The sequence below is a fragment of the Bombus pascuorum genome, chromosome 7 (assembly GCF_905332965.1).
Source record: "Bombus pascuorum chromosome 7, iyBomPasc1.1, whole genome shotgun sequence".
NCBI classification, from domain to species: Eukaryota; Metazoa; Arthropoda; class Insecta; order Hymenoptera; family Apidae; genus Bombus; species Bombus pascuorum.
Genome location: NC_083494.1, coordinates 6,726,724 through 6,754,154, shown reverse-complemented (window position 1 = coordinate 6,754,154; position 27,431 = coordinate 6,726,724). Strand labels below are relative to the sequence as shown.

The following is a 27,431-nucleotide window of genomic DNA, read 5'->3' as shown; positions in this document are numbered from 1 at the left end:
TATAAATCGCTTTTGCCCGATAGCTTTTATATTTGGTTGTTTGTTTCATATTTTTTAAGAATTTTGTAAAAATATCAATCGTCAATCGAATACGCCTTTACTAAGATTGTAACTAAATCGTAGCGGAACATTTTTATGAAAATAATTTTGATCGCGTTATAAGTACTGTATTAAAAAGGGGATTTTTCGTTACGTACATCTTAAACAGGTATTTTTTCTATTCGTTGCATATTTTGTCGATACTAGCTGGCAATAATGATATGCAAATGGGGTTGTGATGAATTATAGATCGTATTACACGCATTAACTTAGAATTACGTAAAGAAATAGTAATATTGAAAGACCAGGATATGATCTGGAATAAATCGGTATAATTAATGAGTTTCAGAAACCCATATTGACAAACCAATCAGCCTTATAACTGCTACCTCTGGTTTTGTTTCGAGGAATGTAATGACCTGTTCACCAAGTAATCGATTTCATCGTCGCGTACGCTGCCAAAGAAAGACCGATAAACATCGACTTCGATCAACGACCAAACAACTTCCTGTCAATTTCTGCTCCACCCACTCTACAAGGACTTCTTTTGCCTTAGGCGTAATTTACTGCAGGAAGCTATAAACATACAAACATAAAAAATACTGGTCACAAACCTTAGTCCATCATATATTACTATATTAATGACGTAAATATTTTTAATAACTCGACATGACTTTTACGAGTTTCTTTGGGTGGTAAATGAAATGAGATGAATAGCTTAAATTTTATTCCACAGATCTATCTAATTTATACGGCAGAAATGCTTGAAAGCTATCTATTGTTTCAGATTCAGTAATATACCTAATTACCTAATTATAACTAATTTGAATAGTATAACTTTTTTCGAATTTCTGTTATTTTTATCTAAGGACACCTTAAGCTTTAACGATAATAATAATAAACATTTATTACGAGTTTTTGCGTATAATGTGAAACGTAGATGTTTCTATCGCGTCGTATCAATTTAGAAATTATATACTACGATATACAATGTACAGGATCCGAACGATTCCTTATGAAAAAATAAGAATACAATTTTCGGAAAAATCAATTTTGAAAATTCATCAAATATGCTAGCAGGAGACAAGTTCTTTAATCGAACATCTTCAGACTTTGTTTCCTTCGAAACGAAGCTTCGAACAAGTTTTTATCCTACATTTTCCGCTTGTTGTCGCACGTGAAATAAAGTCCCATCGATTGTCAAAAATTCTATCTCTGCTTGAGAATTAGACGATCACAATCACGTATACTTGATAAGATTCGAAACTCATTTATCATTTGCTAAAATAAAACCCCAACGCAATTTCATTTTTGTTTCGAGTCACAGAATCTCCTTCACTTTATTTGTATTAGGAAATTTAAACCACCCTGTATATATTTACTTATTTTCGTTGTAGCAATTTGTTTATAATCATCTATGTACACTATATTTTAAAACGTATACAGATCGGTAATTTCAATGTTAAAACACGTAAGAATCATAAAAAGATTCGTACAAAATACCTCGCATTTATTTGATACAGCGGAGTATCGGTTACCCGGAGTTCCGTATTATTCGAGATACTTCGAACTTCAGCATAACTTCACTTTCTCCGAAATTTCAACCCGAGGAGTATGAAAGTGTACATAGGTATCGTGAAAGCAGTTAATCAAACCTTTAACCGATCAAATAATTAATTAGACCTAAATACGTGTACAACGTTACATCATCAAAATCTTTCCTATGATTTTGTTATACGATTTACGAACAGTAACAGACCTTTCCGTATTATCCGAGTTTTCGATTATCCAAGGTAGGCCCGGTTGATTGAGGTTCCACCGTATCTCAAGATGTTTTAAATCAACAATTTTTTTCAGAATATACGACCGAAAAATATTTCGTGATGACAAAGGATTATACTTAGACTTTTATCTCCCTTTTATTTTACGATTTATAGAACCGCGAAAGTTTTATTTCAACATAAAGACCTGAAGTAATTGCGATATTGATCGAGATTGAGATTAGTAATGCCAGCAGTAGTAGACCATTCTGATTGCAATTGTTTGCCTCTAACTTTGATCTTAGATACAAAGCATCAGATAAACATCGTTTCTCCAAGTAATTACAAACTATGGTAATTTGTCTTTTATAAACGACTGAAATAATTGCATGATAATGATCAACCACCGAATATGGTAAATCGACGATTCGATGTGATTTTAAGCGGCAGTTATCGAACCTATTATTCAGAATATTGCGGTAAACGAGAGTTCAGTGTCACTGACTTTGATCATTTTAACGTTGCAAACATCTGACGATAAGAAAAGATAAGTTGCGAAAATTTACACGATTAGTATCTTAAAAATTCTGAAACGGTAACAATACTATAATAAAATAGGATCGTAAATGCGGTACGCGTAAAATGCATCGAAAACGTCAGAACCAGGAACGTGCATGCCGCGTGAATCGACACACGCCAGTGAACCCGAAGAAAAGACTGACAATGAAAGGGGGTCAGATGTATGGTATAGGCGCAATACAGAATAATTTTGCACTGTTTACTCTTTAGCTTCCTATTATCGATTCGATGAAAATTGAATCATACGTATTACTGCAAGAGAATGTTTAAGATAATATCAAAGAAGAAATAGAAGATTCGAGTGAGCGCCGTAAGATCGAACATATCGGTAATTAATTTCATAAATATTAAAACTCTGTTGGACGTCTCATTTCCTCTCTTATGTAATTCGTTTAATATTATAATTATATAAAGTTTCAATCATGAGAAACCGAGTAGTATAAGCAAACCACAGATCTGCATTGGCACAAATGTGGTCCTTCGGCGAGAAATTCGATTACAGGTATGTTTGTGTTTTATGTTATACGGGATACGTCCTCGGATAATACTCGTATACTGTAACAAAGCGTTGAATTTAATATAACTTAGGTGCTCTTTAACATCTATTAATAACGCTAAACTTTCACAGGTATTTCTAGAAGTTGTATAGCTATCATGATAGTTTATGTGTGCAATAAGAAATTAGTCAGTGGTCCGAAATTAAGAGCAAATTGCCAGAGGAAAGAACGCGTACCGTTGCATACGATGGTAACCCCGTAGAAAAACCTGAAAGCGGATCAGATGCCTGCTGCGCAAAGGCCCGTGATAGGTATATGCACCTCGCTCGGTTCCTTGTGCAATCAACAATGAACAACTTGCAAACGATTGCAATATAACGTAGTACGAGGGACACGTGCAAACACCTTTCCTTACCCTTGGAAGAAGGAAGCCTCTGAACGAGATCGAGAATTATTGCGACCACTTTCCATCGTGTACAACGCAGATATGCAGTGACGGGTAAAATTCTGAAAATCTACAAAAAATTACGAAATTCTATTACGTGGGAATAAAACTTTTATAAATTTTTTTCCTCTTATTCTCTGCAATTTCTCTTATTCGACATTTGGTAAATTTTTTATCATTTGTGAGCTTTTCTAAATAATTTTAATAGCAAAAAAAGATAATCTATAATATCTTAAAAATCTATCAGCGGAAGTTGACATTTGTTACGTCTCAAATACTATACAATATAATAATACTATGTCCATTTCATACTTTTCTTACCCTGCATTTTGATTAGTTTTACTTATATCACAACGTGAAATGGTGTAAGCAACACTTATTGTTTCCTTTTTGTTCATTTCGTTTTAGATGTTTCTTTAGATTTTAATTGTGTTACTTATGTTATCACGTATTTACGAATTCCAAAACGTTTGCGAAACATGAAACTATTCTAAAAGGTAGTGAAACTATGAAATAGTACGAAAATTCGAAACATCTTATCAACGAGTAATTGGAAATTTAAATTTCAATTTGTTTACTGATTTTTCCGAATTTTTAAACATTTTATTTCATATTCATGAAATTTCATATCCTATCAGATGTTTGTTACTTATTTTTATTATTTATATCTTTTTAATTTTTATTATTTTAATAATACTAAATACTTAATAATACTAAAAATAGCAAAGATGGTACGAGTGTGTATTGTTTAAAATCTTAGAATGGACGCAATATAATGAAAAATAAATTCTTCAATAAGAAAAATAATATCCTTCAATGTTAAACTCGTTTACGAGCATGCATCTCAAAGAATTTCATTCCATTTAAAGAACGTCAAATTTCTACTTTCTATTTTGCAAAGATATTTATTCAAAATACACATGAAATGATTCGGCGCGAGAAAATCTTAAATCTTGCACACGAGTAACTCTGTAAGATTTAGATTGAAAAAATATTTATTTTTCTTTTCTATAAATACAGTTACTTCTAAATCTATTGGTGCTATACCATCTATACCCAAACTAAAGAATGAAACAAAATATAAAAATGTAAAAATAAAGTAAATATCAAATGTAATAGATATAAAATTTCACTATATATGCGAAGCATAGGAACAGAATTTTTTTACCTGATATCAACACATACAGAGTGTTTCATAATAAGTGGGCAATATTTGAGGGGCGGATTCAGCACCTAAAAACAATAAACAAAGTTGATATCAACATATGTCGTATTTCATCTTGTTTACGATATTTGTGAGTTTTGTGTTCTATCATTTCGTATTTAATTACTTTCACGTAAGAGATGCACAAGATGACCCCTGTATTTCAATGCATGCGTAGAGACGTCTTTTTTTTCCACGAGTTTGTCGAAAGTCTCGTTCAATCTTATGGCAAAGTGCACGTTTCAACACTTTCGATAGATGTTGAGTATACAATGGATTTCAAGTATTCGCACAAATAAAAATCCAATGAATCCATACATTGAAATAAGGGAAATCATTTTGAGCGTCTCTCGTAAAAGTAATCAAATACGTCGTAAATATTCTAATATTATATTCGAGGGAGGAAGGAGATTAATATCTTTTAATTAAGAAGTATATAAATTTAAACATACGTCAATATGTTTAACTGGACCAAGAGTAAAATGATATAGCCACAGAGGACATCCATTTAAACGACAAAGTAAAAGATATGCGTGTCGACTCATCGATATCGTATCTTGGATTTTCCCAATTACGTGTCCTATCTTAATACAATTAAATATCGCGTAAAACATTATAAATGCAACCGGAACCAGGACCTCATTAAAAGAGAATAAAAAAGAAAGGGTGCGCACGTGCACGTGGCACGAAGACTAGATTTCGTAATTTCTCGGTTACACATTACACTTGCACGACAATTCCGTGATTCACGCATGGTTATGCCGCGTAACGGTAGCGATAAATTATTATTCTGTACCTATAGAATCTAACATGTTATCGTTCACCGGCTGATTTTAACGAATGCATGGGAGATTCATCTAATTGCGACATAAAACAATAATCGATTTTCGTATAAAAGAAAATCTCCGATATAATGGAGTATCATATCGTTGCAGTCAACGACTTCTGTCCTAACATGTACAGAGAAATATACGATTGTTCCATCGGCAATTCTTTTGTTTGTTTTTTATTTGTTCGTTAGTAAATCATTAATTTTTTTTTTTTTTTGGTTTATTTTAGATCGATCGGAATTCGAAGGTGACAAGCATAGGACCAACGCCCACATACTTCAACTATCGTTCCGACCATCGATCATAATGAATTAACAATTCTGACGCAAGAAACTTGTGCTTCTCTTCTGTTACAAATATTAAACGTACGTGTTCCGAAACTATATTTGATTATGGTCAAATACTCTACTATACCCTACTATACATATAGCATTATAGTACATCCGGATCACACGATCAAGAAACGTATAAAAATTGTACTAACATAGATATTACATTTTACAGTAATCGCTACATATTCGTGCTTAAGAAATGTACATGAGCCAGAATATAAAATTTGATTACTGACCGGAATGCAAACATTATCGATATCAGAGAAAAGGTGAACGTAGCCTTTCTCCTCGTTTTAATTTCACACTGGCGAGGTACATAACCATTCATGTATGGTATTCTCCAACGTGCATTTATGTTAAATAACGTTTTTAAAAGTAGCCTCGCTGAAAACATTTATCATATGTGTTATGATTGCGATAAGTCTTCGACATCGTCGCTGATTATGGAATTCTGTCAATACGATGAGTGCAGCCAAAACGATATCTTGCGTAAACATAAGAATTTAACGAAAATGAACATTATTTGGAGTAAAATAAAGATACTTGGACGATGTTAATAAATTGTCAATGACTTATCTTGCGTTCATAGAAATATTAAATATTATTTCGTAAAAAGTGATACTACATTAATTTTTGCTAACTACTTATCGAATGCAATTTGAGGGTATTGAAATTACAAATTTCTAGATAACACCAAAGAAACTTGCTATAGAAACTTAACAATTTAAAGGCTTTACTTAATTTTTCACCATCCACTTAGTAAGCATCAAGCAAGTTCAGACTCTGTAACTATTGATTCGAATTAGAAATCTCTGCTTATTGCTTTATAGCAACTTTTGCCTATACAACATATAATTTTGCACCGACAATTTCCAACAGCTTCTTCAAAATAAACAAATAATCTGAAAGCTGTTTGCAAAGGTTCAAATTGTTAATGTAGAAATAAATAAATTTAATGGAATAGTGGCAAACGAAAATGTGGATAAAAATAAATGTCAGATTTTCAGTGCAGGAAGGGTTAAACCACTACTCGAACGAAGTATCGTCGTATCTGAGCACGTCTGACCATGAGAACCACACCCGTAATATGTACTTGAATACCCGTGGTGCCAAGATACACAAGTTCTCTAACCGTGTACTGTACTGTGTAGCGTCAGAAACACAATAGCGTTTATCGTCATTCTAGTATTAACAACATTGTTTCTGTGATAAAACGAAATATTCATCGTTTTTGCAGACCACTGTCGTTGGTGGTGCACAAAAGGACGAACCTTCTAAAGATGATCATCTATCTATGCATCAGCGATCCCGAAACAGTTTCAGTGAACTGCGCGCATAAATTTTGTTTACGAGGCTTTACATGCGAATTCGCAGCAACTCCAAGACGGAAATGTCACAACGACCACACCCCAAATGACATTCAGAGTTCGACGCTCTGGACAAATCTTTGCTCAACTATAAATTATTTATGTATCCATATGTGTGTTACAAAATATTTAAATTACTTTTGACTGGAACATGCACACACACACACACACACACACACACACACACACATAAAAGCAGATAGCGCTTATTCCTGTTTAAATGATTTGTAATTTAACTCCCTGTTCACTTAGTTCTTAGGTCGGCGAATCTTTATATGACTAATTTATTTTCAGCATGCGGTAAATTAGAAAAAAAAAATATATATATATATAACAATCAGATTTAACTACATATAACAATACATCGATATTAGGACTATTGTAACACCAAAGTGATAGCAGTTGGCCTTCACTTATGGGGGAGTGATCAACTTTTCTTAAACTGCTTATAGATGTATATCGATTGTAAAGACATTTACTCTTGCAAAAGCGCCATGATGTATACTAATTGTATTGTAATTTGAACACGATATATTATAGTATGCTTCTTGTAATTTGTGCATTTTGTTTCTACTTGCTGCAATAGAAGCTAATTGTAAGCGAAATTATAAGTAATTTATATTTTTGTATATAGGAAACAAATATTATTATGTTATTATTATTTTATATATTTATTGATATCTACGCATTACCTACTACTTGTTTCACTTTTATTCCTTTATAATAAAATTAAAATAAAAAAATATTAAAAGAATTATATTTTAGTAAACAACTATATTATACGATAAACTAAGTATTTTATTAGATTTTTTGATATATATTCTATTATTTGTAATTCTATTATTTTCATTAAACATAAACCAATAATTGTAAATAAATTTTTCTCACAACAAAAATATCTTATATAAGTGTTGATTTCCGAAATATAATTTGTATAACATAGTGTTGCGATTATAAATCTTTGCAAAAATTTTAGTGATTCAAATTAGTAAACAAAAATTAAATTTTTCTATTTCATAACAGAAATAGAAACAAATTAATTTAACACTTAAAAACAACTGTATATAAATATCAAATAAAAGCCTCTATGAAAAAGCTTTGTGTAATATAATTTTCAACGAATATAGATATTCAATTTCAATCGATTTATAGGTAATTGAACTTAAACTTGAAGATAATAATTTTGATGTTTATATCTTCATGCTTATAATATATGAAAAAAATAACTTTACATAGAGAATTCTGTATAATAACATATTTTATTTAATTGAACGTGTGCCTTAATATAGTCATTAATTATGAAATAGAAAAAATAAATATACATTTGGCAAATCTATCTGGTATTTTTCCTTACATTATAATTCAAGAAACTCATCCAACATGTTTCCTTAAAAATTAATATGTTAGGCGCAAAAATGTTATAAATCCCACCTAAGGATTAATTTCTAAGTTATAACATATTCAAAGATATGTGTAAAGTTGTCCTTACAAGTTTAAGCACTACATTTTACTTTGATAAACTTAATATAATTGCCTTAAATTTTTCAACAGTAAATTTATATTTATTTTCAATTATATCTCTAAACTTATCGAATCATCGAAATCAAAGATTAGTATATAATTGCACAGTGATAGAAAAACGGAAAATCCATTTAGAAGAGTAAAACTTTACAAGGACAACTTAATACTGACTAATAACATATCTATTTCGTATTTAAGTATAAGTCAATATATGTTTTCTATTCTAAGACATAAATCGCATGTATAAAAAGGTTTTCATTAACTTTGAACGTCATTCTTTGTAATAATAATTGCTACAAATTTGTATTTACAATAACTATCAAATTTAAATTAAAACTTACCACCTTTAACATATTCTACCGCAATATTGAATATAAAACGCTTTCTAAAAATTATGAATGATAATCTTAATTTTGTTCGTTTTTTTAGTTTTTGAAAGAATGCGTTTGTTATTTGCTTCGAAAGATCTTAAATACTAAAATTGAAAAATATGACAAAAGCATTCTCTCTTTGGTTCAACAATGATGCCCAAAAAAGGTACACATACGAAATTGAATTATAAAAATTACAATTTTTATACAATTCTTATATTCTTATAATTCTCTATATTATATATAGGTATATATTCTATGTATATAGAATATGTAATACTTAAAATTATTCATTAAAATTTACATAATAAAATTTGCTTTATCATCCATTGTTTAAAATTGTTATAAATGAATAAAAAATCATTAACTAAAGTAGTTTCTAAGTTTATATAAAGTTGCATTGATGAAATAAAACTTCAATAATCATTATTATATTTAATCTATTTTATATTTTTCAACATATATGTGACTGATATTTATATATACTAAAGTAAGAGCATCTTGAATTCTCAATGCACATATAAAGCGATTTTATTGTCAGTATATGCATGAATTTTGAAATTGCATTGAAATTCTTCCAATATTTATACTTTTTAAAAAATGATTTGATTTGAACTGATAATCTCCTAATAATTTTTCGCTAAAATATTTTTCTTTTCTAATCACTAATTTATTAATAAGACGAATAGACGAATAGATACAAAATTACTTATACTATGATCAATATCATTAATATTGAGAAAAGCGTATTTTTAATCAGATATCACAAAATATAACACTTTTCAATTTTATCACTATCCTTTTCTTACAAAGAAAAAAATACAATGAATATATTGTGTCTTGTATTACTTTAGTAATCATATTTTATGACTAATGGTAAATAATATTTCTGAGAAATTAATACATGACAACAAATTCATACATCAAAATATAAACAAAATTTTTGTTTTTTGATGATATAAAGAGTACCATGAAGTAGAAATTCTGGAATTAAGTATCATCACTATCACTTTCTTGCTGCTCTTGAGGTTCTTCTTCCATTGGGGGAACAGTGTCCATATTTCTATCAAAATAATGAGGATTCCAAGCTGGCAACCACCTATTTATGAACCACCAATGCACAGATAATCTACCATGATTACATTCTGCTCTTTCGCATCTACCAAGAAATTGACAAATGCCAGTAACGCTTCCGCTCTGATTTCTAATGCAGGAATCGTCACACGTATGTTGACGTTCTGTTGAACGATTAACTGAACAAACAGAAGGATGCGCAGTGGAAGAACTATGCGAAGAAAACATAGATCTAATGTTTGATGTACTAGGTTCATTATTTGATAATGTACTAGATGCTGACGCACTTGACGTGGAAGCGCCAGGATCTACGTTATTGAATAGATTCCCTCCACCAGTTGTACTTCCAAGAGCTGAAACACAGGGTCTACCAATATGAACTGTAGCATACAATGGATTATTAACTGATGGACTACCTCTACTAATCCAATCAAGATATTTGCTAAATTGCGCAGCAGAGTTAGAATTGGGTAGAACTTTCCCTCTGCAAGAACAATTATTAGGATTTCTACAATGACATTCCGTCCTCGATGATTCAGCAGGTCGGCAAGATGTAACAGGCAGTTTTACATAAGAGTATTCACCGCGGCAAAAGGGGCATCGACAATTCCTTGGTAACTGATATATGTAATGTCTAGAATTATTTCCAAATGCATCTTGATAACGTAATCTATTATGCAAATTATGGCAATGATGACACAAATATCTTGTATCTATATGTCTACAAAATGAACACATGCAGTTATAACCAAGTGGATAAATGGCACGTCCAGTTGACGCGTAAGCAATATTTTCTGTCGAAAAACAGTTACGACCTAGCCTACCTAATCTATTCTGACAAAATTGATTAGATAATCGTGATGAATCTAGATAAAATTGTCTTGGCTGATCATACTGATTTCTAGATTCCATGTCGTTTAAAAAACTTGGAATATAATGATTTAAAATATGGTATTTATAGCAACGAGGATACGTTCTACTACTACAAGAATACCGATCGTCTATTCTTTCATATGTGTGGTCATCCTGATTATTTTGGGCCGTGGGTTCATTATGAGCAACTTCATTATTATTTTCAGTATTTTCATCATCGTCGTCGTCGTCATTATCCAATCTTTCATAAATATTTTCTTCTGGTTCCTGTAGTTGTCGATTGCGATTGTAATTATGAACTAAATCTACTGGATTTTGATAATTTGGATTGAGATTTGAGTGCATTTGAACCGAGCCACCAGGTCGATTTTGGAAGCCCCGTGAACCACGACCTATGTTCTGATAGCTATCATCTCTTTCTTGATTATTCCTATTCTGATTCATAACTGCAGCAGCTACCTCACCATTTTCGTATCGCTGACATACACAACGCAGACCTTGGCAGTTATGCCCAGCACCACGATATTGCTGAAGTACATTCTGGTCTGGATTCTGGACTTGCATACCGCTGGGCCCGGCTTCCCGTGATTGATCCGACGTTTCGGCACCCGGGTCTGTATTTTGCTCTAATATATGCCCAGCGGATTGTAATCCTCACATCGATGTTGTAGACGGCATGGGTTTATCAATTATTGCTACTCCCGCATAACTGCGACCAATTCCCATGCAAGTTGGAAGAGTTGTCCAAGTATCCGTTCTTGGAGAATATACTTCTACAGATGCCAGACTGGATGATCCATCATCACCACCGACCACATACAAAAGACCATTTAGCGCAACTACACCTAAAAAACAAAAATATTTTTTATATTACACCACTTTTGTATGAAAGAATTTAACTTGTCATATAGATATCTATGAGTCAAAATGTTTATATTTCTTTTTCATAAATAAAAGAGGACTTCATATTACCTTATGAATTTTGTTTTATCTTAAAAAATACAAAGTGTTTTGTAACTTTATAACTTTTCCTTGTAAGAGAAAACGAAGAGTATTAATATATTTTTGGAATTTTATGCTTTGCAAGGATATCTCTATCAATTCTCATAACTTAAACAATAATAAAGGTATTTACCAGCATTTCTACGACAAAGAGCCATATCACTAACTGGAGTCCATTGATTAGTATCTGGGTTGAACGCTTCTACACTTTTCCTGACCAGTGGACCATCATGTCCTCCTACAGCATATAAAATACCATCTAAAACACCAACACCTGCACCACTACGACGTGCCGACATATCAGGCACTGGTTTCCATTGATCTTTTTCCGGATTGTAACATTCGACACTAGATAAACATTGTCTGGATACCCCATCATAACCACCAACCTACAATTAACAATTTTCAATTTTAAGTATTTGAAAGTAATTTGCAATTATTTTTATATCGTCTTATTATTTAATTCATTTAGTTTCATTAATAAGCTTACAGCATACAATAGTCCTTTAACAACACCCACACCAACACTACTTCTACGTGTTGACATTGGTGCAATTAACCTCCATTCGTGTGTTCTTGGGTCGTAAACTTCAGCAGAATTAAGACCAGTTGATCCATCAAATCCACCAACCTAGTATTTTAAAATAACAAAGAAATATTGATAAACAAAATTAACAACATTGCATATATGTAATATATAAATTATTTACAGCATATATGCAATTTCCAAGGACTGCTACACCAAGCGTTGATCTTCTTGCCTCCATTTCTGGACAAGGTGACCACTGGTCTGTAGCTGCATCATAAATGTCTACTGTTCGTACTCTAAGAGATCCATTAAATCCTCCAACAGCATATACACGGCCACCAAGGACGGATAAGCCTATACGTTAAATTTTATATAATAATTTATAAGAAATAAACCTATACGTTAAATTTTATATAATAATTTATAAGAAATAAACCTATTTGTTAAACATTATATAATAATTTATAGGGAATCATTATACATTGGATTTATTTAAAATATGGAATATTATTTACCAGCTCTACAACGACGTGTAGGTAACTCAGAGACTTGGTACCACTTCTCTTCTTTAAAATCATAACATTCTACACTTCTAATTGCTTTTGGAGCTTGTCCTCCTACAACTAATAACACTTTTGGTAAACCTCTAGGTTGTCTAGGTTTTGTACGAGGAGTTTTGAACAATGATTTTTGCTCTCCTTTAAGAAGGTGATACTTTAAAGCTTCGATCAAAAAATCTTTACCTATAATAAAATGAAAAATCTATATAGTTTAGTCTCTTACATTAAATTATGACAATAAAAGTCACATCTTTATGTTTGGGATACATTTTGTCACTTACATTGTAAATTTGCTTTAAGAAGTGGTTCTTCCTCTACACGTTGTACTAAATATTCTTGAGATAATAAAGGTAAGCGTACATGTTCCATTAATTGTGCTAAATCAGCTTGTCTTTTTTCTAAATCATGATGCACCCATGATATTACGCATTCATACACTTTTTCTTCAGAAGGTACCATTAAGCAGTCACTGCAAATTAATTTAGCTACTTGTTGTGGTGCTAATGTTAAAAATTCTTCACCATCCACTACTTCCCTGTATGTAACAGAATATTTATAGTTAAAGTAAAAAGATGTTTTGACTATGTAGAAATAACAATATTTCAGTGCTTACGAAAAATGTTGTTCAATATAGCTATCTGCATGTGATAATAATTCTAGACAACCATGAAGGTCAGCAAATGCACGAATTCCTAAACAATTTGACGGATGTAACTGAGCTTGTAAAAAATCACAACATGCATCTCGAACATCAGTTAGTTGCAAAAGATTTGCAGCTGGTAATAATACTTGTACATTATCTTCAGTTACATGAACCTCTGCAGAATATACATAATCTACTAGTAATTCAAGTGCAGAATAATCTACACCTTGCAACGTTATCCTTTCTTGATCTCGTTCCTCAAAACTTGTAAACATAGCATAAAAATAAGGACTGCAAGCAGCCAGAACCATTTTATGAGCAGGTACTTCTAAGCCTCCGTCTGCCACCAAAATTACGTCACACAATAAATTTTTCCTAATAAATAATCATAGTATTTTTAGTATTAAATATAGGTCTATAGATGATAAAAATAATCCAAAAAGAGGCTCTGATGTAATTTTCTCTTTTTTGGATTCTATGATGTCTTTTATATTATTAGTAATACAATACATATACGATAAAATAAGTAGTATATGTTTCTTACTTTCGCATTTCATTAATAACATCAAATGCTCGATTTGTATGATGATGATTTCTATATGGTGGTTTATCTTTTCCACCTTCACGGGGTATGTGTTTTTGTGAACTTTCGTCCAATGAATTTTGACTAGCATATCTGAGTAACAAACAACTACAAGAAAATAACGTTTCATTACTTCAAGAGAATTAAAATTACAATAGACAAAGATTTGTTTATATTTATTAATCAGAAACCCCATTCAACATATAGATATAGAAATGATGGAAAATATATTGCAAAATTATAACCTCAAGAATATCATAAAATTATGAAAATTAAATATATGTAACTGAAAGAAATATTGTGTAATGTAATCTCACCTTCCCTTGTTTTCCGAACCATCGTTATTATTGGAAGCATTTTGCACTTGATTTTGTCCCGCCGACTCCATTTCGGTTATTTAATTTCTTAATAAAGCCGAAAAATATAATTCTAATAGCTTAATTAATGACACAAATAAAGTCCCAGTTCATTTGTACAAATATCGATTCACTGAATCGAACAAACATCATCTAGTGTAGAATCAGCTGTGAAAGAAACGAAAACGACGCTTCCGATTTTGTTATCGGCTTACACCGAAACGCGAAGCGACATTTACAGATATATGTCGCGTGATATTGGACCGATAAGATGAGATAAAGAATTCACAAAGAAATTTATAACTGTCAAAATGTCAATAACAATACTTCAATAAAGAATATAAACACTAGGATCAAACTTTCTTATTCAATTCTCGAACGTCATTTGCTGGTTTCGTTAAAGAAAATACTCGATGGTGTCGACATCTATAACATACTATATGAATTATTTTGCTTTTTTAAAATTTTCATTTAATATTTATTTATTAGTGTTATTAAATTGTTTTATAATTAGTAATTGCATATATAAATAATAATAAAAATATAATTTAGATACACATATATAAAATATATGAAGAAAAAGTAAATACAAAAGTAGAATATGAATTTAGTTTTGCAGTAAAAATATTCGAAGATACATACATACGTACTATGCGCATACGTATAGTATGAACGAGAATCTGATGTCATTTATTTGAAAATTGAGATATTAAATATAAAGTTTATCTTTAGATTTAACAGATTCATTGAAAACTTTCTAATCCTGTTAAAATAAGCAAAGTTAACCTTTGTAAGGTAATTCAACATTGAATTAAATTTAATGTTTGTTAAATCTAGAAAACATAGTAATAATTCATTTTTAAAAATATATAATCGTAAAAGTTTTTCAATACACATTATATTCGCAAATTATAATGTTTAAGTATAATTGGCTGTCACATTTATTTATGTGTTTCTAATTATGTTGTGCTGTGATTTTGCTTGTAATTATGATGTGCTGTGATCTGGCTGTGATTTTGCTTGCAAATGCTATAGAAATTACTGACAATTAGTAAATTTATTCTTTAACAGAGCACATGATAAAGTAGTTCCATTTTTACAAGAAATTTTTAACAATCTACACAAATTACTTGCAAAGTTGTTCATATAACTTAATTTTCATGTTATAGTGCTTGTGTAGTTATATAACAGCGTGTAACATAATTCATCGTGAAGCAAAGTGCAAACTTATGTCATCGTTATATAGCATCTCCTTTACTGCAAAATATACCGTGAGAAGTTAGAACATCTAGTCCTACAAATTATATTTTCAAATATGCCCGTTAGATTAATTACACCTTAACTTCTCTCTGTATTCACGATAAAATATATTACATGAAATAAATATTTTGAAGTTACAAATTATATACATTTCTTGGACTATTTAAGGTGAAAAAGAAAGAAGAAATACGTGTAATTCTATAACCATGTTTCGATATGTTTCGATATGTTTCGATATGTTTCGATATATGCTAAATTTACAAATTCACAACAAATTCAAATTCATTTTATTTATCTAAAAGATTAGTCAGAACGTGGGCGCTTAATACGTTTCACGATATTTGAAAAATAAAACTAGCTTTCGGTAAATATATAACACGAACAGTTTCGAAGGATTCTGGCAATAAAAGAATTCTTGTAAAAGTGTGATGCATCAGATACTTTGGTGACAGGTGAATTACTTCTTTTAGCAGTTTCGATATTAGAAGTGTTTCAAAGTTCAGGGCGCCAGGTGTCGCAGTTCGAGTAGCGAGGAACGAGCGCGATACGGCTCGTCAGTTATCCAGCAGATTGCTGTGAGAGCGTTTCGTTACGCCATAAGAGGCGTCGATGGTTTCTTACTTAGTCGTTTCTTCCTCTTTCTCGCCCTCGTGTTGCGAGAATTGGCGCGTCTCGAATTTCGAAATTCAAACAGCCGCGAAAACGGCCCTGTACAGATCGCACACGGTTGATTACACACCTGTAACACGAAAAGTGTTAGAGGAAACACCAAGAAACCAAGCAGAAAAGAATTTCGCGTGGATCGTGAAAGTCGATCCGGTCCTCTCAACGAGGAATCCTATTGGCAAGGAGCAACTTCTCCATCGTAACTTTCCTCGTTTTCGTTACTTCGAAAGGTACGTCGATTCGCAACTACATACATACAAACTGCCTCGATCGCGCCTTTAGTTCCTTTGTTTATCTCTGCTCAAAGTGCAACGCACTTTCCTGGCCTTTCTTGCTGTCCTGACTGTTTCCTATAAATGTTGTCAATTCATTTAAAGTCGAATTGAATCATAACGAAACCTCCGTAAGCTAAAGAATACCGTTATCGAAAATAACCTTAACCGAGCTTGCTCGCTTAATAGCTTCGAAAAATGATTATTAGATCGAACTGAAACTTTGCTAATTGAATAAAAAACGCTCGAAGACTATATTATCGTTGTTACTTATACATTGTTTCGAACAATACTGTTTGTTTACGTACAGCAAAGAAACGCGTTTATCGATCGATTCGTATATCGATAATTTTTTTCTCCGTAATTGATCTTTTAATTGAAGCAATAAAATTGTCAATCGTCGACAATAACGATTCGCGATGGCCATGAAATGCACTATTACAAAAACGTGTTCTTAAATACGACTCTTGAGTGCTTTGCTTCGTTTTGCACTTTCGTAGAAACACACGTGGTTCAAAGTCACATCGCGTGGAGAGTAGCGCTATCTCCAGGAAGCTTCAAGTTTATTTTATTTCTCTTCTGCTGCTATATGCACATTCCGACTATGTTTTTATTTTCCATTTAGAAATTCATCTCGCTGTACTGTCGCGTTTAACGAAACCTTCTATACAATATAGATGAATGACTTATGTCATATGGGTAAATCTTAATTAAATTAACTTAAATAAAACTAAATTTAGTTTATATCGTTATAAATGTGTATTTATAGTACGTTATGTGATTAGAAACGCGATATATTTAATTTTATCAATTAACTTGTTTTGCAATTAGAATAATGTTACACGATACCTATTCGTTTCGCTCTCATCGATTATATTAGGATACCATGCTTCGTTTCAATCGAGTTATCTGACATTTCAAAATATACGTGCGCTAATGTATAGCTTATAACATATGTAAGTATAGCTCTGTTTCGATCTCTATTTAAAATCGTGAGCTGATGATATTATTGCTTTCAACAATTTCTTTGCGAACTTTTACTTTGACATTGTTCGTTATTTATTTGTTTATTTATAATTTCGTCATTTATTTGTTTCACTACTTATAGTGAACAGGAAAGAAAAGCTAAATAAGGAACAATCGTACGCAGTTGCAAGTTATTTTAGTAGTTAGTCGAATATGATCGGCGAGTTACAAACCGCGCATGTGTTGCATTCGATTAGAATTATCTTTGTTCTGATATATTATAGTCCGAGTAATAATAATTAAATTTTATTATTATTGTTTCTATTCGCATGAAGCATAAACATCTGAAATATAGACTTAAATAATAAACTGACTGATGATAAATTTCACTCGTAATATGTACCAATGATCCAGTTATTTTATTGTTTCTTATAAATTATAAAATCGCAATATCACAAGTTTCCAGCCATTACACATTTTATCTCCCGTTTATCACAAAAATGAAACCCGTTGTCAGTTCCGTCGATTTGCAAATTTTTGTAAAAAAGTAATTTTGAAATCTACTAGTTTACTACGAAATAACGTTTTACAACGTTATTTATAAAAAGGTGACGATATTTCAATGTTTATTGGATCAGATTTAAAAAAAAGATACATAGGTTTTGATTGCTTAGAGAAAAAACAAGAAAGAGAGAAAGGAAACGATAAAAATATAGCAGTAGTCATTGAAGGATGAAAAGTGCCGGCAATGAGGAAGAGAATGCTTCTAGTATATGTACACCATTGTTACAAGTTACAAGTGCAAGGTTACAAGCAACGTGCATTGTGTATCCGGACGATTATTTCCCCACTGTAGTAGACGATCGTCGATTCGCTGTTTGCACAATATGAACGGTTATTTCCAGACTGTCGTCTTTCAGTTTAATACGTGGTTGGCCGTTTAAATCATTCGAAGAACACTTTTATTCTGCACTTCCCGTAATTCGTCCATCCGCGTAGACGACATTCAGACGCCTACATTTATATTATCAAATCATTTAAGAATCTAAACGCGAGTTCTTTCAGTTCACAAGTTCAAATCGAAGCCTTTACATAATACCCTCCTTATAATTTACATTTTGATTAGCCTCGTAACCGTTATTTAGCTGACAGCGAGAAATGTTTCTGTAGATCTATTTGCGATTTAAGCATTGTTATTATCTTTGGATAAATACTTGCGCAATTGTTTTTGTGATAAATTCCAACTAATTAGTTGAGCTCGATTTTTATAGTAGAATTGCAACGAGGCTTTTTGCAGGATTTACGACAGAATATATAAATTTATTTCGTATCCTGCGTAGAAGTAAGCAATTGGGAGAGAAAAATGAATTTTAAGCTTTATGTGAGTTTAAATTAAGTTTAATATCGAATTAACGTTTTTGACGTTTAACAAATAGGCAAATTAGTTATGGTAGGCCTAGCATGTGAAATGAAAAATTTGCCGAATCATCGAGACGCCAGGATCCTGGGCGTAACACGGCGACCACACGAAACAGTCAGAAATGAAAGTCGGACGATTTGATTTACGACGCTACCGTGAAATTTCTAATACGTATATGTACGTGCAATGATTATCAAGCACAAAGTCTGTCACTTTAGATGGTTACACGTGTTTGGCAGAAAAAACAGTGGCGTGAACGAATACTTTAGTGCCCTGTGTAATTTCAGAAGGCTAATTATATAAAAAAGATTATAGTACCAGTTAAAGCTTTTTACACTTTCAACGCGCATACATATTTTATATTTCAATTTACATTAAACGTTTCGTCCACAAGCGCGCACGTCATCTTAGATTACTTTGTGGCTTTCATCGGCATCGCACGCGTTATCTCTCTGCGTGCTTTACCATGTAATAATTTCTATTAAATTTGTAACAAATTGAACGTTCGGATTATGTATAGATAAATATTCATATCGTTTTGTAACTACGCTTTATCAGATACAATATTCGAATTACTTGCATACAAAGATCGTACTTAGTAATATATAAATAAGGTAATAGAAATTTAATAATATAAAAATATAAAAGTTAAATACAGAAAACAAGTGTCAAGTAAGATTAAATTGACGAATAGTTGATCGTGTTTTATATTTATATTTGAATTTGCTTTGTTCGAAAAAGGTAAAGAAACGAATTAACGACTATCTTCTTAGTCTTTAGATCAACAGACGGATAAAATTAATTAATCAATAATATGCGGTTGATCAACCAACAGTGACGTTTTAATAACATTTTTAGCTCGTACGATGACAGATATTACCTAGCTGCTATCATAGATTCCCTTGAACCTAAATCAATAATGCCATACACACGCATATGTATCTGTTGAAAATGAAAAATGTCGTCGTATTCTTGATCATACTTAAGACTAACATAACAGTGCCGACGATAGAATAGTAAAATATGAAAATTTGTTTAAAAAATTTATTACAAAATATGAAGATCCCACTCGTACTTTTGTGGATTTGCTTAAATTCTGTGCAATATGTATAACTTTCCTATTCCAACAATTTATCAGATTTAACGTTATTCCGAGGTTTGCATTTAATAGCATTATCCGTTCAATTTTGTCTTATTGTCAATTATAAGCCACATCAGGAAGGAAGAAATTTGCTAGAAATTATACGCATTGAATGTTAAAAAGATTTAGTAGAATATAAGAAGCTTATTAAAAAAATGTACTAATGAGAAAATTCCCTGTAGTCTACTCGCATGAATTTTGGAAAAAATTCCATGAAAGTTGCCGGAAGCGTAAATGTATCATTTGTGGAAGGTTAAATTTTACCTGACGGATTTTTTAAATGCCGAAATTACTTTAAAAGGAACTAGATGGAAACGCTGTAACAGCTCGATTCCAAGAATTTTGAATTCTGGAATTGGTAATTTTTATACATAAATTTGAAAGAATGAAATTAGTGAGTCGTAAGGAAAGTGCATTAAATTATGTCGAAATTACTGTGATTAAGTATATGACTTGAAGAAATTACCCGCGGTAAAAGTTTTATTTGAAAGAAAAAAAAAAAAAGAAAACGATATTTCATATGCACCACTCTAATAATTTTGTTACATAAAATGTTCGTATAAAAGGAAAGCTTGAAGGGGAACGTTGATGTGTTCAATGTTAAAAGTATCCGTAAAAATCGGAGTTCTTTAAACGCTTCCTCGAAGCATGGATTTTAATCCTAATAAAATTGTTTTGAAGATAGTTCGGCACAATGCAAATATCCTTTGTTCCTAATTTCAAGATTGTCAAATCGACAAAATGGGTAAATGGCTTTGAAGTTGATCAGTTCCTGAGCTATTCCGTCGGGCGCTGTTTTAAAAGGAAAAACCAGGGACCTTGCGTAACGAGAAACGTTCAAATCGATAATTGGAAAGCGATTCTTCGCGAATGAAAAAATATTTTAACTTCTGCAGACGAAGAGAACGATGACGTAACAAACACGAAAACATTCATATTTAGTATTTGCTTGTTAAAGGTAATTTTGTTCACAGAATAATGCATTATATTTTATTCATATGTAATTGACATATTATTGATATCTGAACATCCGTATGTTCCGAAACGGAAGAAATAACGACGTGTAAGAAATTTCTTGCGAAATAGTAAATATGAATTCGTTGGAATAACGTTGTATGATGTGTCGATACCAGATACATAGAAACGAACTCGGAAAGGCCGAAAACATTTGTGGCATAGGTGAGTCAACGAGTGCAGCGAACTCGTCGCGAAAGCACTTTAGATAATACTGGATAGAACGCATATCGTTATCGCGCGGCGGCGCAACGTTATCGGATGGATTCGGGCCAGAAGTACCGTGAAACCACGTTTATAGACAGCTAAAAAACATCAGCGAAACCCGCATCCGCTTTTTTCTTCTGGGGCTCGGTTTCTCCGCCGGAAACGGTGGTTCGTTTGTTACGCAGGAAATTTGCCTCAAGTGCGCGGTATAAATGTATTCATTGATTGCACCTTCCCCTCATTTCGATCAAGGATCGCGGACGTACGTTCCTGATAAAATTGGCGCACACGAAGGTACACCTTTCTCGGTAGATCGATCGGTGAGTCATCTTTTCATATTTAAGTATCGAGTTTCCTGTCGTACCCTGTTATGACGTTCGTCGGAGGATCACCTTTGAATTTTCTACGCTATGGCAATTCCATATATTGTATTCGTAACGTCAGGTTCTAATTACATATTTATTAATCGGTCTGTATTCGGTCTCTTAAAATATTATAATTATTCAAGGTCGGGCTTATAAGCTCACTCGAGAAATCATATTAATGAAAGACGATTATGCATAAATATAATTGTGCGCAGATATTGTAGATGTGTACGTACGTACACGAACGTATTTGTAAAGGATTCATGGAACAATGAAAAAATTTTGATTAAAGCGATTCTCATTATGTTATGTTAGAATACAAAGCGATTATGTAAGGCGAAATTAGTTAAAGCAAAACGTTATTACTGTTGAAGTGTGTCCCACTTCAAGAAAAACTCAATATCTTTTCTAAAGTTCAGTTTTCTTAGTTCTCGAAGCCATTGGGTAGTGTTTAGCACTAAATCAATTTGAAGGGCCTCTCAGCCTTATAGTTTTCAAGGAAAATGCCTTGCATAGGTGGTGCAACGCTGGATACAGACAGATCAGTTTTCCGTCATTGTATAAATACCCATAGACCCATGGCTTCGAAGTTCTTTGGTAAAGTAATGCTGTCAGTGTGACAATGACCATACCGAAATACACGTCATTCCATACCATTTGACAGCGAATCGTTAGGTTTTGACCTTTGCACATGGCCCAATAATACACTTTCCCCATTACGTAGGGCAATCAGGATCTTCCCCTTGCCCCTCAACACCTTCAAACGCAACAACATAAATAAAAACTGCAAACATTCGACCACGAGACTAGTCCTTAGTCTTTAGTCTTGAGTCTTGTGTACAGTTTGGCTGTGATTTGAACAGCTATTTTATCTTCGCTACTTCATTGTAATATTATACTTAATCATTTTCGTGAATAAAAATCTATAAAATTATAAAAACACAGTCAAGTTAAGTTATTACCCAACTAATCCTTTTTTATCATTAATTTTACATGACATCAGCGTGCGGATCTGGACTAGCATACACATTGTACTTATACTTGTACTTTCTTAAATATATTTTTCTATTATACATTCATCCACGCATTCCTCTCTCTCTCTCTCTCTCTCTCTCTATATATATATATATATATATTATGAGATAAAATCTTCTCATGTTATTCTTATATTCTGCTTGTTTCTTTAAAATAACAAATTATTCTGAATCTTCTTATCCTTCCTGTCTATTTTTATTCGTCTTTGCTTCTGCATGTCGCTTAAGTTATGCGAAACGCGCTTGCCCATTTTCTTTACTTTTCCTATTTGCATCGATTGACGAATAATATTGGAATAGCTGTTTCATTTGACATAATCTTTTTCCTCCTCTTTTTTACATTAGCCACTTTCAGTAATCTTTTTTAAAATATCATTATCGATCGCATTCTTTCACGTTCTACTTGATTTATTCTCCGATAAAAGGTTGTCGATCTTGAATTCTACGAATCAATGTCGAAATATGTTTTACACGTATATCTGTACAAATACTTATTTCACATTTCTAATAATTGTTTACAATAAATGGTTCATATTTAGATTTATGTCTCGATGAGCGATGAAACCTCAACGATCTTATTTTAATTCTCTCAAATATTTATCAAGCGTTTAAACATTTAATATTTTTTTTTTTTAAGTTAAAACATAGTTACATCAGTTATCTGACTTTTAATACTAGTTTTATCTTACTTATGTAAGAATTGCGTTTAACTTCTTTGCAATCTTAATACTGAAGGACGTTTATTACCAATAAAATTGCTCGTCAATGTTTGCTGAAAAGCATTATTTTCTGTTCTTACATTGTATTCCGTGTAAATTATGATTGTCTATTATGTTCTGTAAATTACGGTTGCAGAATAGTGATTGACGACCAATCCTTTTAATGCGAAGTTATTCGATATTGATCGATTCGTCGACTTCGATGTGTAGAGACGCACACATACATTTCCAAGAACTTGTACTTCTGTAAACGAAGATTGTAGCTGATTACCAACGTGTTTACCATATCTTGGTAACAATTTTTATGACAGATTTAATATGTCTTTCGATTTCTTCTTTTCTTCTTCTTTTTCTTTTCTTTTTTTTAATTTAATGCTCGATTTCGAATATTTTAAATAAATAATACAGTTATACTTAGGTGCAATGTTTACGGAATATTTCTGTCGAAGTTATTCACTCCGTTATCGGTATATTGTACATTTCATCGGGAAATACATTGGTTTTAATCTGTTAGAGGAACATGCACATACGTACATATAGAAAACACATAAAACAAAGCATTGATTGGTAACGTAACATTTGGTTAGTTCGTTGAAATACGATCTTGTATTTTGCTTGAAACTGAAATTAAATATCACTGCCACGTAAGGTCGTTTTTTGTCTATGTATTATATAATATTAGTTAAAATCATTCTACGAACGTGTATATGTATGTTTGTTCGTAGTTTATCTAAGGATAAATCTGTGATACTTTTTAAATTGATTAGTTACTGTCGCACTAACCAATATAATAAGTTATTAACAACTCGGTTCAAATTATAGGTTGAGTAGTTTTTTTACAAATTGTCAGTTTGTGTTAAAAAGTTGAATGGTTTTAATGTTTGAAATATTTTGAGTTATCTTCTACAGAACAGTCGTATTGTTCATTTAAATCTTTATAATGTGAAAGTCAGCTTTTGCAAATAAAGTACACATTTGCTAAGCATTCCGTTGTGATAACAAAATCTTTGTATTTGGACGTAAAAGAAATCTTTCTTTTAATGTAAAGTTTCCATATTTAGTAATTTTATTCAGACGTTTCCTTTTTAGAAAAAATTTCAACTGTTATGATGCATAAATAATAATCGACGAATAAAAATATAGCATGCAACAATAAAAGGGCGTAAGCTAAATAGCAAGAGTAAGATTTTCAGTAACACCAATGCGATTTATTTATTATATATGTTGGAGATGAAAGGACACCGGGGCCTTCCCTTTGGAAATTTTGGGAAAATCCCCAATATTTTAGTCTAGAGTTTATCATAGCTGTACTCAAATAATTGTTTAGTGTTTAATCCGATTATATTTGTTCGAGATTTGTGATAATGAGCTTGGACTCGAAGTGACAACTAGTCGCTAAACGTAGCCGCGGTCACGGGATGAACGTTTTTACCTAATAGAGGTATAGCGTAATTGTATGGCTCTCCTTAAAAAGAAATAGTTGTAGCGGCACTCGGCAGTAAACATTCCAACGGTTTCTGTCTTGTGGCTCGCCACACACAGACCCTATTCTTCGGGCAAGATGATTACCAGATGTCGATGTATCTCCACAGTACATGTTCAGCTAGTCAGAGGACCCGCTATGAATCGTAGGATTTAGTTAACTAAGGTCCTTCAAACGGACAAACAGTCTTTATCCTAACAGTCCCTAAATCTATCAACTACTATGGGAAGATACGGGAAATCTGCTTTTCTCAGGAACGACGCTTCCCGCTAGCAACTTTCTCTCAAGGGTGGTTAGCATCCTTCTTGAACCACCAACATAGAAATGAACCAATTAACAGCAACGTCCATTTCCCTCACTTTCCGAACGAAGACTTTCCTCGACGAATCCGATGATCTCGTGTCCCTGGATACACCCCATCATAGTTTTCCTTTGCAGCATCATCGTGACGGAAAGTCATTCTCTCTCGTGAGGTGTTATTAGCGAGTTACATAGAGATCGGTGAATATTCTACGTTTCAATAAAGAGTCAGTTGAGTAATACTTGTACTGTGGACAAGTAAGTCCAGCTTGACTTAGACTTTGGAGGAAAGTACATGTGTTATCCCGTTGACCGCGGATTCGTTATCGAACCTAAGACTACTGTTATTATAGTGTTTAATCACCGCGGTTACTTGTCAAACTCTGTAATAATCATATTTGCACTAGTAAATATCTTCTCTATTGCATAACCACAACGTCTAATCCAAATGAAGATTCGTTACACGCCCCTAACTCTAATCATAACGAGAACCCGATATATATAACAATGTTTATAATAACGTTCTCTTGTTTGCAATACCGATTTTCCATGTTTGATCAAACAAATGTCTCGTAAATCGATCAACTTTATCAAATACACGCCTAATTTTGACAAAGATTGCGAATTTCAGGATGTAAAAATTATGACGCTTAGTGCTGTATTTCTACAGTGCTGGACAAAAGTATTGGCACAGCAAGATTGTTATGATACAAATGCTTATAACTATTAAACAAATTGATTTAAACAAAAAACTTTTTGACGTATTTATTTATTATCTATCCTAGTTTATTACATAACAAGAGCAACAATATAAATAAAATAATACGCAAAATAATAACAAAAATATATTTTTTGAACATTTTATGGGTGGACAAAAGTATTGGCACAGTAGAATATTTACGCTTATAACTAATTACATAATAAACTTCTAATATTTTGTTGGCAGTCCTTTTCTTTTAAGGACTTCCTTTAATCTTCTGGGCATCGAAATCCCCCGTTAGTCTTTTATTATAACACTCGATCAGTGAAACTGGAGACTTCAGTTATTAAACAACAAAAAACCAAGAAAGAGTAATAATGTCTAGAAAAACGAAAGAAACCACAATTGAAGAAAGAAAAATAATATTAAATTTATATAAGATGAATAAATCTTACAACGAAATTGCACAAATCATAAACAGAAGTCGTTTTACTGTGCGTTCAGTCATAAAACGCTTTAAAAGTGAAGAAAATCTAGAGAATCAAATTAGGAGTGGTCGCCCTTCTAAGGTAACAATTCGAGAAAAAAGGAAAATCGTAAATATTGTAAAGAAGGATCCAAAAACTAATTCGACTGAAATTGCTTCGATGTTAAAAGCTGAGTGTGAAAAAGAAGTAAGTACCAAAACTGTACGTAGGGTATTGAAGGATGCCGGTTATTCTGCCCGTGCAGCACGAAGAAAGCCCTACATCAGTAAAATAAACCAAAAGAAAAGAGTGGAATTCGCGAAAGAGTTTGTTACGAAAGATACTGATTTTTGGGAAAAGATCATGTTTTCAGATGAAAGTAAGTTTAATATTTTTAAATCTGACGGCAGAATATTAGTATGGCGAAAACCCAACACAGAGATGGACGAACTGAATCTGCAAGCCACCATGAAACATGGGGGTGGTGGTTTAATGGTGTGGGGATGTATGGCATCATCGGGTGTAGGAGAACTTATATTCATTGATGAGATAATGGATAAATATGTATATTTAAATATACTCAAGCAAAATCTTTTGAAAAGTACTCAAAAATTAAACCTCCCCAGGGATTTCTATTTTCAGCAGGATCGAGATCCTAAACATATGGCGTATATTGTTCGTCAGTGGATAATATATAATACTGCCCACACATTAAACACACCACCTCAAAGTCCCGATATGAATCCCATTGAGCACGTGTGGAACGAATTGGAAAAAAGAATTAGGAAACATAATATCACAAGCAAGTCTGAACTGAAGAAAGTTCTTCTGCAGGAATGGAGCAATATTGTA

At 32.2% G+C, this 27,431-nt stretch overlaps 3 protein-coding genes and 1 pseudogene across 6 annotated transcripts in view; 2 read left to right on the top strand and 2 right to left on the bottom strand.

The window, feature by feature from the left end:
* The first annotated feature begins 2,046 nt into the window (after positions 1 to 2,046).
* LOC132909069 (uncharacterized) lies at positions 2,047 to 7,229 on the top strand (annotated as a pseudogene).
* Positions 7,230 to 8,293: 1,064 nt separating this feature from the next.
* Positions 8,294 to 11,456, bottom strand: LOC132908873 (putative uncharacterized protein DDB_G0282133). Its single transcript, XM_060963269.1, has one exon. The coding sequence runs from the start codon at positions 11,454 to 11,456 to the stop codon at positions 9,936 to 9,938; it is 1,521 nt and encodes a 506-aa protein (XP_060819252.1). The 3' UTR covers positions 8,294 to 9,935.
* Positions 11,457 to 11,546: 90 nt separating this feature from the next.
* Positions 11,547 to 14,934, bottom strand: LOC132908871 (ring canal kelch homolog). Its single transcript, XM_060963266.1, has 9 exons — positions 14,527 to 14,934; positions 14,171 to 14,317; positions 13,597 to 14,001; positions 13,265 to 13,518; positions 12,939 to 13,166; positions 12,605 to 12,777; positions 12,385 to 12,525; positions 12,028 to 12,283; positions 11,547 to 11,737 (listed from the first exon to the last, which is right to left on the bottom strand). The coding sequence occupies exons 1-9, from the start codon at positions 14,595 to 14,597 to the stop codon at positions 11,547 to 11,549; spliced, it is 1,866 nt and encodes a 621-aa protein (XP_060819249.1). The 5' UTR covers positions 14,598 to 14,934.
* Positions 14,935 to 16,377: 1,443 nt separating this feature from the next.
* LOC132908868 (dual 3',5'-cyclic-AMP and -GMP phosphodiesterase 11-like) overlaps positions 16,378 to 27,431 on the top strand; it is a 149,182-nt gene continuing 138,128 nt past the window's right edge. For 3 of the 4 annotated variants that reach the window (XM_060963256.1, XM_060963255.1, XM_060963252.1), the window contains exon 1: positions 16,379 to 16,721. Coding sequence is in view for 1 of the 4 variants with exons in the window: in XM_060963251.1 (XP_060819234.1) it covers positions 16,435 to 16,721 (287 nt within the window). In the remaining 3 variants the exon portion in view is untranslated. Of the gene's footprint in view, positions 16,722 to 27,431 lie in introns of all 4 variants that reach the window. The other variant, XM_060963251.1, reaches the window with a different exon arrangement.